The sequence below is a fragment of the Rhyacophila brunnea genome, unplaced genomic scaffold (genome assembly GCF_057557595.1).
Source record: "Rhyacophila brunnea isolate RB1 unplaced genomic scaffold, BYU_Rbru_1.0 scaffold_13, whole genome shotgun sequence".
Lineage (NCBI taxonomy): Eukaryota > Metazoa > Arthropoda > Insecta > Trichoptera > Rhyacophilidae > Rhyacophila > Rhyacophila brunnea.
This window is the reverse complement of record NW_028232785.1, coordinates 24,902,364-24,921,207: the sequence shown is the minus strand read 5'-3', so window position 1 is coordinate 24,921,207 and position 18,844 is coordinate 24,902,364. Positions and strand designations below refer to the sequence as shown.

At 34.1% G+C, this 18,844-nt stretch overlaps 1 protein-coding gene across 4 annotated transcripts in view; it reads left to right on the top strand.

The window, feature by feature from the left end:
* The first annotated feature begins 2,880 nt into the window (after positions 1-2,880).
* The window catches only part of LOC147077025 (uncharacterized), a 208,717-nt gene continuing 192,753 nt past the window's right edge, over positions 2,881-18,844 (top strand). Inside the window, exons 1-5 of one of the 4 annotated variants that reach the window (XM_085940648.1) lie at positions 2,901-3,246; positions 10,625-10,882; positions 11,449-11,601; positions 11,712-12,392; positions 12,473-12,496. In XM_085940648.1, coding sequence (XP_085796774.1) covers positions 3,070-3,246; positions 10,625-10,882; positions 11,449-11,601; positions 11,712-11,777 — 654 coding nt within the window. In that variant the 5' untranslated portion in view covers positions 2,901-3,069 and the 3' untranslated portion in view covers positions 11,778-12,392; positions 12,473-12,496. Of the gene's footprint in view, positions 3,247-10,624; positions 10,883-11,448; positions 11,602-11,711; positions 12,393-12,472; positions 14,502-18,844 lie in introns of those variants that run through there. The other 3 variants (XM_085940646.1, XM_085940645.1, XM_085940647.1) reach the window with 3 other exon arrangements.

Here is an 18,844-nt window from a genome sequence, read left to right as displayed (position 1 = left end):
GGAAATAAACTAGATATCGTGAACCCGATAAAACCAGTGAGCTGATATTTTTAATGGAAAGATATTTTCATTATTACTAAGTTTATGTAGCTATTTCTATATAGGTATTCCAAATGATTTTCCTCGATTTGCCGCCCTTCGAGTAACTGCCGCCCCCAAGCGACGCTTAATCTACCTACCCTCACGGGACGTCACTGATTCCAGCGACAGAATTTGCAGATGGTACCTATTTTTTTTGTTGTTTAGAGAGTTGACCGGAGTGTTGGCAATCGTACTATAACTATAGTATTTGTACTATAAGTTTGGTACGCGTACTATGTACGCTATAAAACAGATGCGCCCAAAATACTATAATTTTGAATATTGAAAGAATCATTTAAAAAGTACTAAAATTTTCGATATTTCCGATCGATAATTGGTGCAAAGTACTATAATTTCGCAATATAAGAAGATTTGGAGAACTTCGGAAGAAAATTGCTCGAAAAACGTAAAAATAACCCTTGACTTTGGTTTAAAATGACATTTTTTGAATTATACTTCGCCAAGCATTTTAAAGAGAGAGGTATATAAATAAAAAGAGGTCTCGGAGTTTCTCAAATTCTCCTTTTTTTCTGAGAAATAAAAAACCTATACATTTTCAACCGATGACAACGAGTACTATATTTTTTCCCCAAATACTATAATTTTGGATGCTCAGTACTATAATTCCACTTTGAAAAGATGGCAACAGTAACACTGACATTGACCAGTGTTGCCAACCGTACTATAATTATAGTATTTGTACTATAATTTTCGTCTGCGTACTATGTACGATATAAAACAGGTATTGTACGCCCAAAATACTATAATTTTGAGAAATCGGAAAAAAGTTTCAAATAGAAGAAAAACAACGCCAAAATAATCCGTGAGAAGCAAAAAAAATTCTCCATTTCTAAAAAAAGGTGACGTTAATTACCTACTTAACACAGCGATTTCCAAACTGGGAGGCGCGGAGTGTTGCAAAGGGAGGCGCGAAAAGTTCAACACAATTACTGTAGCCACAGGTGTGCAAATGCACAATTTATAAAACGGCCGCTAGTTATAAACTACACAAAAAAACAGTCCTATAAAAGGTTGTTTGCAAACCTTTCTGCAAATATGGAGACTAATTTTATAACCCCTCAATTTTATACTATTGTGAAGCGTAATCTCGTAAAAAATGAAATAAAAGGGTCAAATTAATCAAAATGTTGAAATTTGAGGCAAATTTATTTAGGAACGATAATTTTGTTGTTAAACTTGTCTATTTGGTTGAAATTTAAAAAAAATTGAGTGAATATATCTATCCAAGGACCACTAATGCATTCACTGATTTAAAACGACAAAGCGAAGACATTCATAAAAAATTGGAGCTTAGGAAATCAAAATGACAAAAAAAAAAGTTCGCCATGTCTCCACTTTTAAACGATTTCTATGCCAGATATATTGAAGCAAACAAAAATCTATTCACTGAGTTCTTGGTTAGTTTGCTAATGCACTTTTCACATTATTTTATTGATGGCAAAAAAAAATATGTGGTAGAAAAATCCTGACCCGGGGGTCTGCTTCAAGATATGGGGTCCATGATAGAATCCATTATTTGTCAATGAACGAAGATGAATTTGGATTGACTACTATTGAAATCGGTTGTGCTAATAAACAAGCAAATTCGTCAAAAATTAATGTAATATAAGTAGTAAAACCTTGTTTATTTTTATTTTCGTATTCGTAAGTAGTTACATTGTTTATTTAAAAAGGTGACTGTATTATTTAATGAAATAAGGGGGGGAGGTGCCTAAATTAGATTTTTTTTACAGGGAAGCGTAGTACCATAATGTTTGGAAACCACTGACTTTGAATTTTGTCTAAAAAAACAAGACGTTAATAATTACCCTTTATAGATATTTTGTCAAAAAAAAACAAGACGTTAATTACCCCACGTTTAATTTTTTGAAAATGCAGAAAATTATTGGTCACTCAACACGTACTACATTTTTTGCCGAAATACTATAATTTTGAAGGCACTGTACTATAATTCCACTTTCAAAATATGGCATCACTGACATTGACTGAGATTTTTACAAGTCTTTCTAGCTATGGGAAATGAGTCACTTAATGAGGACTCCGACCGAATAGGTTAATTACGGATAGTGATTTGTTCGGACAGATTAGGTCAATTGTGTCTTTTGTAGCTGTAATAAAATGTATAGTACTAGCGCGTACGAATTACGGAATCTCGTCGCCACCCCACACGTTTCTTCCAATACTGCGCGCGCACTCTCGCGAATCTCGTTCGCCCCGAACGACATATTCCGTTCGCCGGGCAGCGTATCCTTCGCACCCACGCTTCTTCCTATACTGCGCGCGCACTCTCGCGAATCTCGTTCGCCCCGAACGACATAATCCGTTCGCCGGGCAGCGTATCCTTCGCACCCACGTTTCTTCCTATACTGCGCGCGCACTCTCGCGAATCTCGTTCGCCCCGAACGACATATTCCGTTCGCCGGGCAGCGTATCCTTCGCACCCACGTTTCTTCCTATACTGCGCGTGCACTCTCGCGAATCTCGTTCGCCCCGAACGACATATTCCGTTCGCCGGGCAGCGTATCCTTCGCACCCACGTTTCTTCCTATACTGCGCGCGCACTCTCGCGAATCTCGTTCGCCCCGAACGACATATTCCGTTCGCCGGGCAGCGTATCCTTCGCACCCACGTTTCTTCCTATACTGCGCGTGCACTCTCGCGAATCTCGTTCGCCTCGAACGACAAAAGCGCCAGGTGACACGGGACCGATTTGTTCGCTGGCTAAAGATTAGTTTTAAAAGTTTCGTTCGTTCGAGAACGACGCATGTCTAAGTCTTTCTCTTTGGTCGCGGGCCTTCAGCGTGTAAAGTCGGGTTGTTGCTCTTGCATCTAGAAGCCGTGCCAGACTGTCGAAGTTCTAATGTCTATGGTATAAGCCAAATCATTATAACGTATTTAGACAACGAAGCGATGCCGTGATTGTGAAGTTATTTGACAGATTTTAATATTAAATACCTACCGTATAAAATGGAAGTTAAAACCGAAACTATGGATGAAGACGTATTGCCTGACGAAACGGCAGAGGTGATCGGTGACGGTTCATATCAATGGATTGACATAAATCACTTCAACAGCAAGGGTCGATTTGACGTTCCTGTCAAACAGGAAAATATCGATGACAGCAAAAGTATCCACTTAAATGAGGTAAGTTAATTCCCAATTTGTTTTGGCGAGAGTATTCTTAATTTTGTTTAAAAGTGCGCAATCTATTTCTAAACGAAAGTAACCACGACTATTCTTCAAGGTTAACAATTGCTGGACCATATTGTTTTAAAATCGGAAGTAACAAAGGGGTTTATACAGTGGAATTTCCTTTCAATTTACGAAGTCAATAGGTTATGTAAAAATAAGACGAATTCATAGTACAATGCAGTTCCACCATGAATTGACAGTTAACACAATAAAAGAAAAGATATTTAATATACTCAATAAATATTAAAATATGAAAGTCAAGTGACAGTGCATCGTATTAACACAATTAACTACAGTCAATTGACTAGGTATTATTTTTGTAAGTTGTACGTATGCAGTTCACCGTAAGACACTTCTTCGTGAGCCGTTGTTCTTAATGCGTCAATTACATTGAGCTTCTTTACGAGCTGCTTGTTGGTGAATTTACAATCTGTCATTATGTGTCATCATCGAACAAGCTAAAAGCAGATTGTAAATAATCTACCGAGAAAAGTTGAAAGCCGGTCAACTTTACTCGCTATACGCCGGCGTGTGGGCTTACTGCGTTTGCGCAGTAGAGCGTGGTAGCAACCGCCCGGTAAAGCCTCAATTACATTGAGCTTTAAGAGCTGTTTGTTGGCGAATTTAAAATCGGGCGATTCATCTACTGCGATTATGATGACGACACACAAAACTTTCCATTCGCTGAGAAGCCAACAAGCTAGCGACTATTTTGACAGAACGTAGTTCGTGTTTTACCGGGTTTAATCATAACTTTTGCACAAGCAACGAGTGGTCCACTTTTCAGCTGTCAAAATCAGATCTCAGATTGCTTGACACATTGATTCGCCCTTTCTCGTTTCAATTTGAATTTTAAAATATCTCAAATCAAATATATATACTATCAGTGTTATTGATAAATAATATACATTCATGTATATTTATCAGCTGTCAAAGTCAGACTAGTCCTTCACACAAAAACCGATGGTAATATCGATTTTCAAAAAATATGTAGCATTGATCTTTGCATTGCATTTGTAGAAAGTGTATTATTTATCATTTAACTCATCTATCCAAATCAAACCATTCCCTGTGTCAAGACAGCTGGAAATATCGATTTGTAATAGCATTTTAATACTCATATTTTTATTAGCAGTGTTTTCATATATTATGAATACCTAGTTTAGGAATATGTTTTTCTGAATATAGATTGGCTTGTAATGTGTGAAACTGAAATCAAGTAAGAATAAGGTTTACAGATTTGGGAGATGGTTTGCTCGGTCTAGCCGCCAAATCTTACCTTATTGCTTAATTATGCGTCTGTTATCGTTGTTGTAAAAATAGCTATTTTTGTGTTAAACATAAAGTCAGTGGTGAATATTTTTAGTTAATTAAGTAGAAAAGATGGTTCTGTGTGTTGTTTTAAAATGTGGTAGCTGTACTGATAAGCAAGAAGATGGTATTACGTTTCATAGGTAAGTTGATACATGTTCGTGATAATTTATTTGTATATTATTATATATTTTAATATCAAGTGACCGTGTTTCTTTAAAATAACTTAAATTATGAATATTTTTACCTAATGGTTGCATTTTCACCGCTTAAAAATACTATATAACGTAAAAAAAATAGAAAAATATATTTTAATTCTGAGCGTCTAGTGCGAGCACTAGCGAAATGGTATATGGTCTCGAACATTTGAATACGAATGCGTTCGTCGCCCATAAACAAAACGCACGGCACGCAGCTTCATTTAGTAATGCAACGGGTGGCGTCTAGATGTATCTATAGTCTAAAAGTAAATGAAACGTTTGAAAAATGACAGGCAATGACAGGTCATCCATAGACAACGGGAGGGGCGAAAGGTGGGACCAGTCGTGTAATATATCGGCTTCCTTCTTCAGTGGGCAATGTCCTACTGCATTTGTATAAATTGGAAGGACAATGCATGAATCCTCACTCAACTCATTGAGTCCATCAAGCGACGCACTGCTATCGTCACGAGTCATCCACTCGACGTAATCAATCATCCTTCCACTCGAATCAGTCTCTCAGTTCATTATTATAGGTAATCAATCTCTTGATTACATCGATCTCACCAGTTCATCCGTATCCGCGATTATAATCTCACGCTTTCTTTATTGAAGTGTTATTGTATTTCTTGTATCGATCAATAAATTCTCCTTCGAAAAATCACGCAACAACGGCAACCGGCGAATGCGAGAGATTTTATGGCCGCCTCAGATTAAAAAATAATATAGATGGAGCTATTGTGTTTGTCCCTGAAAAAATGACGAATTCGTACAGGCTTTTGCCTCGCCCTCCTCGCCCCACTCCTGGGTTATTCGAAAATATGCATGACTGTTCGAGAACATTTATTTGGCGTAGTGTTGCCAGATATCGAATATTTATTCCAATGTCCAGACCTACAAACTTATCTGGAGAATGAGATGGGGAGCCACTGTCGAAAACTACCCAATCACGATTTTGCAAAATCTGACATTTGGATGACGTTTTTCAATATGGCGTCCAATGGTAGTTCGTAGTTCCATTTTTGGCCATTCTCCAGATATGTTTGTAGTTCTAAAATGAAATTTGACAAGCGATGTATTTATAAATTATATTAATAAACAATATTAGCACAGTGAATTTTGCTACTACGTAATATACTTAGGTACCACACAATCTCAAAAATACGATAATAATATTTATTACATACCTAAAGGTGCCCACGATGGCCGCGTGGCTTATACGCTGGTCTATAGTGTCGAGGGTCCCAGGTTCGAATCCTGGGTCTGGCAAGTACACATATTGTTTTTCAATGTGTGTATAAGTCAGAGTTGGACCTAATGGGATGAGCAAGTGGCTGACATCCATTTCTCGTAAAAATAAAATCTGTTAATACAAACCTCCACCCTGTGGAGGCCCATATGATCCTATTAGGATCGGACATGGTCGAAAGAAAAAGAAAGGTGTTTGGAGAAATAAAAAAACGTGTTTTCATTAAATTATATATATTACTAGCTGAAGTACCCGGCTTCGCACGGGGTCGCTTCGTGGTTATATTTATCTTAGATATTTGAAAAATAATAAGAGGTAATTATTTCTTTAATATTAAAATATCTGTGTAATACAATATGGCAATATGAAAATAATTATAATAGGAGTAAAGGTCAAACATAAGAACACTAAATTAAAATCGAATCCAAAATATGAAAACGTTATTAATGTTATAAATATGTAATAAAAAAAAATCAAAATTGGATGGAACAAACAAACAACAAACTTTGTATGTTATATAATAATAATTTAGAAACCGCACACAACTGACAAAAGTTTCATCGCAATCGAATGAATGGTATAGGAACGCATACGAATAGTAGAAGAAGATGATTTTCTAATTCAGAAACCTTCGTGGGCATGCGCATGACAACTCACCAAAGTTTCATTGCAATCGGATTAATGGTATAGGAACGCATACGAATAGAAGAAGAAGAAGATGGTTGTACTAATTCAAAAACCTTCGCGGGCTTGCGCACAACAACTGGTCAAAATTTCATCACAATCGGATGAATGGCATAAGAACGCATACAAATAGAAGAAGAAAAAGATGATTGTAGTAATTCAGAAACCTTTGCGGGCAAGGGCACAACAACTCACCAAAGTTTCATTGCAATCGGATGAATGGTATAGGAACGCATACGAATAGAAGAAGAAGAAGATGGTTGTACTAATTCAGAACTCTTCGCGGGCGTGCTCACAACAACTGGTCAAAATTTAATCGCAATCGGATGAATGGTATAAGAACGCATACAAATAGAAGAAGATAGAATAGAAGAAAAAGAAAATAGTTGTAACAATTCAGAGACCTTTGCGGCGTGAGCACAACAGTTGATCAAAATTTCATTGCAATCGGATGAATGGTATAGGAACGCATACGAATAGAAGATAGAATAGAAGAAGAAGATGGTTGTACCAATTCAGAAACCTTCGCGGGTGTTGGCACAATTACTGACGAAAAATTTGTTGCAATCGGATGAATGGAATAGAAACGCATACGAATAGAAGAATATAGAATAGAAGAAGAAGAAGAAGAAGATAGTTGTACTAATTCAAAAACCATTGCGGGTGTTACCACAACAACTGACGAAGGTTTCATCGCAATCGGATACATGGTATAGGGACCATACGAATAAAAGAAGATAGAATGAAGAAGAAGAAGAAGAAGATGGTTGTACTAATTCAGAAACCTTCGCGGGTGTAGGCACAATTACTAACGAAAATTTTATTGCAATCGGATGAATGAAATAGGAACGCATACGAATAGAAGAATATAGAATAGAAGAAGAAGAAGAAGAAGAAGAAGATGGTTGTACTAATTAAAAAACCATTGCGGGTGTTACCACAACAACTGATGAAGGTTTCATTGCAATCGGATGAATGGTATAGGGACCATACGAATAAAAGAAGATAGAATGAAGAAGAAGAAGAAGAAGAAGATAGTTGTACTAATTCAGAAACCTTTGCGGGTGTTGGCACAATTACTGACAAAAATTTTATTGCAATCGGATGAATGGAATAGGAACGCATACGAATAGAAGAATATAGAATAGAAGAAGAAGAAGAAGAAGAAGAAGAAGATGGTTGTACTAATTCAAAAACCATTGCGGGTGTTACCACAACAACTGATGAAGGTTTCATCGCAATCGGATGAATGGTATAGGGACCATACGAATAAAAGAAGATAGAATGAAGAAGAAGAAGAAGAAGATGGTTGTACTAATTCAGAAACCTTCGCGGGTGTAGGCACAATGACTAACGAAAATTTTATTGCAATCGGATGAATGGAATAGGAACGCGTACGAATAGAAGAATATAGAATAGAAGAAGAAGAAGAAGAAGAAGAAGAAGGTGGTTGTACTAATTCAAAAACCATTGCGGGTGTTACCACAACAACTGATGAAGGTTTCATCGCAATTGGATGAATGGTATAGGGACCATACGAATAAAAGAAGATAGAATGAAGAAGAAGAAGAAGATGATGATTTTTCTAATTCAGAAACCTTCATGGGTGTGCATACAACCACTTGCCAAAATTTCATTGCAATCGGATGAATGGTATAGGAACCATACGAATAAAAGAAGATAGAATGAAGAAGAAGAAGAAGATGATGATTTTTCTAATTCAGAAACCTTTATGGGTGTGCATACAACCACTTACCAAAATTTCATTGCAATCGGATGAATGGTATAGGAACCATACGAATAAAAGAAAATATAATGAAGAAGAAGAAGAAGATGATGATTTTTCTAATTCAGAAACCTTTATGGGTGTGCATACAACCACTTACCAAAATTTCATTGCAATCGGATGAATGGTATAGGAACCATACGAATAAAAGAAAATATAATGAAGAAGAAGAAGAAGATGATGATTTTTCTAATTCAGAAACCTTTATGGGTGTGCATACAACCACTTACCAAAATTTCATTGCAATCGGATGAATGGTATAGGAACGCATACGGGACAGACACACAGACAGACAGACATACAGACAGACAGACATTCATTTTTATATAGTAGTATAGCCTATACTCTTCCCGCAAGTGCAAGCAATAGGTTTACAAAGTTTTATCGCAATCGGATGAACGGTATGGCCGCGCATTAAATACGAACAAACAAACACACAAATATTAATTTTTATATATTAGATAAATCAAGTTATACATCCAAGTAACGATTCAAACATATTTGCCAAATAAATTATGTAGTACTTAAAAGAATAAGTAAAGAAAAATATAAGTAAACTCAAAAATAACACAAACTATAAAGGTTATAAAAATAGACCAATTATGATAAAAATCGGTTTGTTCTTAATTTTAAATATCGAAACATTAATGATTATATCGGGGAAAAGAATAATTGCAAATCTATAGATACATGCTTTCTTCTCCACCACTCGCCACGTCTCAACAATTTCAGGCATATACCATGGCGTAACGAACGAGAAGCGTCCTGCAAAATTGCATTCCCTTTCAACTTTGTACCTAACAGCTGGAAAACTTCATCTCCGATGAACCTTCTACCTTTAGGTTTTTTAATTTATTATGCTTAAGGGCGGATATGCTCAGCGTAGGTAAAAATAGAGCTTTTATTGCATTTTCAAAGCATGATCCTGGATATTCCTTAAACGTTGTAGATAATATATATACATAATTTTGAAGCCTTATTATCCTTTATATTTATTTTATACAGTTGATGACTGCATAAAGTATTTTTATTACATAAAATAGTATTCTTTTAAACCTCTCGCTCTAATATTTTAGAATATAGTCATATTTCAGTACATACATGTGCAGTGGTGTTAAGATATTTTAGAATTATAAATTTTTAAATGCATTTGCAAAACCGTTAGTAAAATTAATGTTAACATTATAATTATAGTGACATATTTTCGATAAAAATTATATTTTATAATCTTTGTGTTCCCAAATTTGACAAGAATTAGGCATTTTATTGTTCAAAAATGGGCACGATTAACACATTTGAAGATAATTCTAAAGATACTGATTATTAGCTATGTCTTTGACTATTCAACTGTGATAAATACCCTACGAATAATGATTGCTTTATTATAATTATTGACCTAAGAATAACGTAGTATTTTTTTGAAATGCGCCATTTCTTTTCGCCGTTTCAAAAATAACTCACCGTGCCTGTGGAAAAAATCGGACATAACCTCAAAGAAACAAGAGGAAACCGATTCAAAACACGATTTTCAGTCGTGCTGGAAGTTCATCAATAATGTCAATCGCATTATGCTGTCACTTTATTTTCTCATTGATCTAGTCCTTTCTTCATTTAAAAAAACATGCAAATCATTGAGACAAATATAATAATTGTTCTTCAAAACTTCCCAACTGACCTGGCAAACAAAAACTATGGGACAAAAAAGCAGAGTTGACTTCAACTGAGGAAAATGCGCCTAATTGATTTACAATCAGTATGCCTATGAAATGCTTTTGGCTTGATTTGGATGAATTTTATGAGAAGGTATACAATTTCAGACAGTTAGTGAGGTTTTAGCAGACGTTGATTGGTTGACGTATTGGTAGTAGGCGGTATGCAGCTAATGGGTGTCCGCTGATGAGTGTGTAATTTGGAACTGCACAATTTTCGTTTATAAGGGCGTCGCCATGAGTGCAGCGAAATAATCAAACCTCATTTACGCGCCTATTTGATTGTGAAGATTCAACACATGGGTGCGGAACTTTTCATTGTTTATGTTGGTTTTTTTATAATGTCATAAATGTTTTGATTGATTTATGTTTGTATTTTATTTCTTGACAGACTGACGTGGATTTTAAAGCACCTGATATGTTTGAGAGACAATTCGCACAGTTTGGTGAAATTGAAGTTCACGAATACGACATTAAACCGGAAATAGCGTTTGGTTCTGCAAAAGAAATCCGCTTAAGAATTAACAGAGCTTCATTTTATGATAGAAATTTTGTTTGTGACGTGTGTTATATGTTTTTTGCATCTGTGGACATTTTGAAGAACCATAAACGTATGCACGATGCATCAACGTTCGACAATGGTTCAAAGGTAAATGATATATTCATACATTCTCATATGATTAATGCTGTAATATAATGTATTGTATATTATCCTTTTATGACACCTATATGTATAACTTTTTTTTCCCGATCATGTCCGATCCTAATAGGATCATAATATGGGCCTCCATAGAGTAGAGGTTTGTATTAACACATTTTGTTTTTACGAGAAATGGATGTCAGCCACTTGCTCAACCTAGTAGGTCCATACCCTGGCTCACACACAAATTGAAAAACAATGTGCACTTGCCAGACCCAGGACTCGAACCTGGGACCCACGGCGTGATAGTCCAACGCTTAGGCCGCGCGGCCACCGTGGGTGTTAATGTTATGTATAATATATAAATAAATAATAGGACTGTCATGCATATTCCAGACCCGAAGTACTAGTGTGTGTGTAAAAGAATTGAACATGATATAAATACTGTACCTACCTACCAACATTGTCTAAAAAACTATGAACATGTTCTTATACAAATTTCCTTGTTTTTATTGTATTGATGAAAAAAGAAAATCTTCTTGCTCTTCGCCTATCTACAAAAGTCTATATTTCAGAAGCGCGAAAACGGTCTGATGAGTATAAAGTCTGAGAATGATGATCAGGGAGTCGTCATCAAAGAGGAATTTGATGACAGCGCAATCCGTCAAATCAATATTGAGTATCCTCGACCTGGCTACTCTGATCTACTATGCAGACCATTAGAGCAGGTACGTTTAATTGTAAAAGGTTTCATTAAGCCCAGTAAGAATTTTAAAATATTGTGAAAAATAGCACATGTTCTTTTAATTACTTATATTGTATTCTAACATTTTTATAGGTGGCCACATGCCTCCGCAGCTGCTCAAAATTCTGGCCAAAGAATTTGCACCATTTTTTTATATAACAGATTCCAATGCTTCAATCGTTGCTTTTTATCAGCATAAACCAGTGACCACAAATTCACAAAAGAAATAATACAGATATGTCAAATCGCATGACCTCGAAGGTCAATTGACAGGTCCATTTATCTAAAACGACTTTTCGCCAAATTTTGATTTCTATAAGTCGATGCTTTCGGTTACCGTATGCCACATAACGGCATCCTGTTGAAACCACATCTGTTCTGGTTGAATGTCAATATTTATAAATAAATATTGATCATGGTTCGGTAACGATCTCCATTGATCGTAACGTGAGCTTCGACCCATGATGTCACCCGCGTGTAACCCTCACCATATGATGCTTTTTTGTGGATGTAATGGAGTCAAGGAGCTGTGTTAGATAGACACCTCATTGTCCTTATTTACAAACACATTAAGCAAAAATGAGCATCATCGCTGAAAGAAAATTGCGCCAATCGACGACTGATTTTGAAATTAAATTTGGATCATATTGTTGCGTTCAAAGGTGACTCTATTAACGAAAAAATGTCAAATGGTGAACGCACTGTCACAGATCGGTTTAACAGTAAACCCTATCGTAACCCATAATTTACAACAATTAACTGTCATAACACATAGTAGGTATCTATATCACATTAGGGAACATAATCATATTTTATTAAATTTTCTTAAATTGAATATTCAACCCTTTTTGTAGGTTTCTGAACCAATGGACATTGTTAAAAAAGAAACAGTTGACAATACCTTGGTCAACAACAAAATAGCCCATGAAAACCAAACAACTAAAAATATGATGATACAGCATTCAGAAATAACTATAGATGAACAGGACCTCAAAGCAGAGATCCAATTATATTTACCAAAAGTGGTTCGAATTAAGTTGAGAAGAGTTACATATTTTCCACGTAACTTTGTTTGCAAAGATTGTTGTGGACTGTTTGAATCTGTATATCATCTAAACAGTCACTACATTTCATGCAATAAGTCTCAGCATCTTATGTCAGACAAGACGGATACCAGTGAAAAACTAGATGGATGCAATACTCGCTCAAATGAAATGACGCAGCGTGGTAGACACATGGTATGTACAGGTGAAAAATCTCATCAATGCGATGTGTGTTTTAAAAAATTCGAACGAATATATGATCTCAAAAATCATAAATTGACACATACTGATAAAAAACCACATCAATGCGATGTATGTTTTAAAAAAATCCCAAACATAAGTAATCTCCGAGAACATAAATTGACACACACTGGTGAAAAACCACATCAATGCGATGTTTGTTTTAAACATTTTCGTCAATATAGTACATTTAAAAGGCATAGCAAGACACATTCTGGTGAGAAACCATATAAATGCGATGTTTGCTTAAAACAATATTATTGTAATAGTGCACTTAAAAGTCATAAAATCACACATACTGGTAAAAAACCACATCAATGCGATGTATGTTTTAAAAAATTCCTAACTAGTAGTTGTCTCAGAAACCATAAATCGATACACACTGGTGAAAAACCACATCAATGCGATGTGTGTTTTAAAAATTTCCGTCAATTGGGTGCACTTAAAAGGCATAATATAACACATACTGGTGAGAAACCATATCAATGCAATGTTTGTTCAAAACAATTTGCTTGCAATGGTACACTCAAAACTCATAAAATGACACATACTGGTGAGAAACCACACCAATGCAATATATGTTTTATAAAATTTATAGGAATTTCTCAACTTAAAAATCATAAAATGACACATTCTGGTGTAAAACCATATCAATGCGATGTATGTTTTAAAAAATTTATATTAATTAGTAATCTCAAAAACCATAAAATGACACACACTGGTGATAAACCACATCAATGTGATGTATGTTTTAAAAAATTCTCAAGAATTGAATATCTAAAAAAACATAAAATGAGACACACTGGTGACAAACCACACCAATGCGATGTATGTTTTAAAAAATACATAGAAATAAGACAACTTAAAAATCATAAAATGACACATTCTGGAGAAAAACCATATCAATGCGATGTATGTTTTAAAAAATTTACAATTAGGATTTTTCTCAAAAAACATAAAATGACGCACACTGGTGAAAAACCACATCAATGTGATGTATGTTTTAAAGAATTCCTAATAATTGCTAATCTGAAAAGACATAAAATGACGCACACTGGTGAGAAACCACACCAATGCGATGTATGTTTTAAAAAATACACAGGAATTACTCAACTTAAATATCATAAAATGACACATTCTGGTGAAAAACCATATCAATGCGATGTATGTTTTAAAAGATTTATAAAAAGTAGTATTCTCAAAAAACATAAAATGACACACACGTCTGAAAAACCACATCAATGTGATGTATGTTTCAAAGAATTCCTAATAATTGGTAATCTAAAAATACATAAAATGACGCACACTGGTGACAAACCACACCAATGCGATGTATGTTTTAAAAAATACACAAGAATTACTGAACTTAAATATCATTATATGACACATTCTGGTAAAAAACCATATCAATGCGATGTATGTTTTAAAAAATTTATAAAAAGTAGTATTCTCAAAAAACATAAAATGACACACGTCTGAAAAACCACATCAATGAGATGTATGTTTTAAAAAAAATCCTACGAATTGGTGATCTAAAAAGACACCGATAAAAAACCACATCAATGCGACGTAGGTATGTTTTAGAAAATACATTCGAATTTGTGACCTCAAAAGACTTTTAATGAAACATACTGGTGAAAAAACCACATCAATGCAATATTTGTTTTAAAAAATATCTTCAAATAGGACAACTTAAAATCATTAAATGATACGCCTTGGTGAAAAAACCATTGTATATTTTTAAAAATTCATGGAAATGAGTATATTCAGAAAACATAAAATGACTAATATGGTATGTTTTTAACAATTCATATGAAGTTGTCACCTCAGTGAACACTGCCACATTCTGGTGAAAAACCACATAAATGCGTTATTTTTTTTTAATGAGGAAATTCATCAACTCGGAAAACATAAAATGACAAGTACCGGTGAAGAACTACATCAATTCAATGTGTGATTCAAAAACTTCATAATTATTGGTAACCTAACAAGTCATAAAATATACATACTAGTGAAAAACTGTATGCATGCATTATTCGTGGTAGGCACAGGTTAAAAAAACACTGAAATGCGATGTATATTTTTAAAAAATCTTTCAAATATCAAATTCAAGTCATATCACACATACCGGAAAAAAGAACATCAGTATATTTCAACGATTTATACGAAGAAGTGTTCTCAAAGTACATAAAATGACAATATACTGGTGAACAACCAAATTAATGCGATGTGTGCTTTAAAAAATCTTGTAAATTAGTCATCTTAAAATACATTAAATTACCTAGGTACCTTCTAGTTTAGATTGAGTACATACCTAGGTAGTTGAACTCAGCCGCGGCTGCTCTAAGACTGTTTAGAAACGTGAACCATATTTTTTCTTCATAGGTTTTCATTATTGTCACTCATTTATTGTAAAACAAACCGTATTTTATTTTGATAATGTGCCCATATTGCCAATAAGCAATAGCACACACAATATGCACCGTATATTGTCATTTTCAATCGTAATAATTGCGTCCCGGCAATATAATTAGTTTACTTTATACCTATAACTTTTATAAAACAACGGAAACCGTGCTAATCGTTTTTGCCATGCATAAGTTGCAGAATATTGAGCGCCGACCACAGAGTATAATATCATATTGGTCTGAGCCTCTGATTACAGATATGAATTAATTATGGATTTGTTATATATCGTGGGTATTCTGCGAATAAGCATTAAGTAAAAAATACTAGTTTTGAGATAATCGAGTTTGAAAGTTTGGACGGTCTTAACTTTTTTTATATATATAAAAGACAAATTCCTTTCTGCGATATTGCTTTGAGTATGACTTAGTGCAGTTTCGTACGCAGAATTTTGTGAATATAGCCTGAGAATGAGAGAAACAAATGCACTTAGTCCATTTGGTGCTTTTTCTCTGAATAGATGTATGTCTTTTTTACTTATAACATAAATTATCTTCGCCAGTTTTATAGATATGACTGTGTGTGTTTTTGTAGACTATAGAGCGTACTCTTAATAAGATTACCTCATCATTAAGTCAAAACAGCAAAATTTTGACTAAGTGCTTTTTCGCAGAAAACCCACGATATGTACCAATTTATTTGTCAATCAAATGCCTGTATAAACTTAAAACAATACGATTGATTTTTTTCTAATTTATAAATGCGTAAGTAATAAAATAAGATGTAGTTAGGCATTTTGAAATATTTTAACTCATGTGTAGTCCAATGTAAATTATTTTACTCTTTTATCTGGTGAAGGGAAGACAGTATAGGTACAAATAAAAATAATTTTGCTACAGCATTCCTGAAACATTATTATATCTGTATGCTGTGTGTTGACTAAACGCAAAATGTCGTTTATTTATAATAGAAAACAATAATAATTCATACATGTTAGTGATAAGTTGATAATGTTAATACAATTTCACAAAGCGTAGTTTTATAATAATAGTGAACATTCACTCCAATTATTGCCAAAGACAATCGTCGGCTGAATCCAGAACTATTCTAACTCACATTTGAAATATTTTGCAGAAAAGTTTTTTTGAAACAGCCTACTTCAGTTATTTATTATTTATGTGGACAAGTGTTTGCACCATTTTTTTCATCAATAATCCTACTAAATAATGCATCCGTTTATCCATAAAGATAATAAATAATTTCAGTAAGTTGTTTCAAAAAATTCTCACCTCAAAAATTTCAAATGTAAGTTAGAATAGTTCTGTATTCAGCTGACGCAATGTATGTACGCTTAGACGGATTTCGTTAAAAGTGGGAGGAGAGAAAGATTTTTTTTAAAATTATTTTATATACAGATAATTTCACAAACGTCAATAAAACAGCGGTATTCGTTATCAATGTGTATTTTCCATTGGCGAGTGAAGATGTTGAAAGGCAAAACCCGGGCAGCAAAAAACTACTTAAATGGAATAATCTTACAATTAAATCAATTAGAATTTAAATATAAATTCCATCCGAGAGTATTTATCAGACATTCTTTATGATGATACATAATAGGCTCAATACTACGTAATTTTAAAACCTCTTTTGATATAAAATAGTTTAATTTACAAAGAAAATAAATCGAGGTACAATATAATGCTATATACTGATATTTATTTATTTACTCTTGTACGTCACTATACTGAGATATAATTATTATTACGCACGCAGCAGGAGTGAAATTCCTAATAATTACAAGATAAAAAGAACTATTTATATACTTACAACGATTTTTAATTTTCTGTTGAACCATATAAACTTGACTTCACTAGCTTAAACGATCAAAAAAAAATGTCATTGATTTCCATAGTAACGCACGTATATATTAATAATTTAGTTGCTAGGACCCCAGCCCCCTAGCAACCAATAATGGTGTCGAAATAACTTTTCATACAAAACATAATTAACTGAAAATGAATTCAATTCTAATTAAAGAAGGTTAAAAGTATTTAAAAAAAATGCATTGGCACCGTGTTCTGATATATTCTAAAAGTTTCAAATATCTAGCTAGTCAGGAAGTTAGTTAAAAATCGATTGCAAGATTTGTACCAGACAAATAAGAATACGAGCTAAGAAAAACGTTGTAAAAAATTATTTACGTTCTATCCTGAAAAATGTATTTTTGTCTGTCATGGATGTATCGATATGTCAAACGTTAAGCATGCAATGCGTCAACGCAAACGCCGTCTGCGTGAACGTATTCGAATGTTTTCTAGAGTTCGCTCTGCCGTGTCTGTAGCCTTAACCATTAATTTGGCAAAGATGTCAAAGATAAAATTTTAATGATACGACTGTTTTATTGAGTTTCTGTTGGAAATACGTCCAGGAAAAATAGACGGTATAATCTGCAATTTTCAGAAACACAATGTTTACCGCAGTGAACATTGCCAAAATTACGGAATATAGCATCTAAATCTAAATTTAAAATGTTCACTATAGTAAACAATGCCAAATGTAAGATATCAATCAATAGTAGATATGATCGATTATTGTTATCTTGATGTTATTACTAAGAATTACAAATATGCGAATGCAAATATGCGAATGATTGTAATAATGCTCGCTTCAGTGTAATAAAACATAATTCTTCGCGGAATTATAAATTAAACCTTTGTGTTATCAATTTGTGCCCGTTATGCAATATCTCTCACTCCCTAAACATCAAAAATACCCGAAAGAAGAACTCCACCAACACATACGTAAGTTCAAATAGGTAGTAAGAGGTACTTAAACTATTACTTCATACAGCGACGCCCCAGCATTGGGGCATATAGCAAGGACAAATTATTCGGGCCTCTTCTCTCAGTCCGACACGGAACCCTCGATGCTGTGCCACAAGGGTACGAAGTGTTGCACTCTCTGGCGGCATCCGGAACACGTGTTCCAGTCACGAACCGGAGTGCTTGATAATTTTACGAAAATGTCAACTATATTATAGTATAATACTACGTTAATTGTAAATGTGATTTATAAAAATAAGTGTGTTATTTTTTTTTATTATATGAAATATCTAGCTCAGACGGTCAAATTAATATTTCCACGAGACGGAGCGATAATTTTGTGGATTTTATGAACCGGAACGGCACTCCGGTGTGTTCCGGTCCATTTCGAGCCATGGTACGTACCTACTTAAAATTATATATAAGGTTCGTGAAATCGGTACCTTATACTATCGCTCCGTTATGTGGAAAAAAATAATTCGTCCGATTGAAATAGATAGGCAATATAACAAGATCCAACACACTTAGTTTTATAAAATACACAACTAAAATTTGATAACTACCTATGTTAATATCGTTACTTAAACTTTTCCATTTCGATCGCTGGTCAATAAATATAGGTACACAACTTCTCGTAAATTGAATATTATTTAATAATGATACAGAAAACAGTAATTAACAGTAATTTTTAGACATTTAATAATATAATATCTGT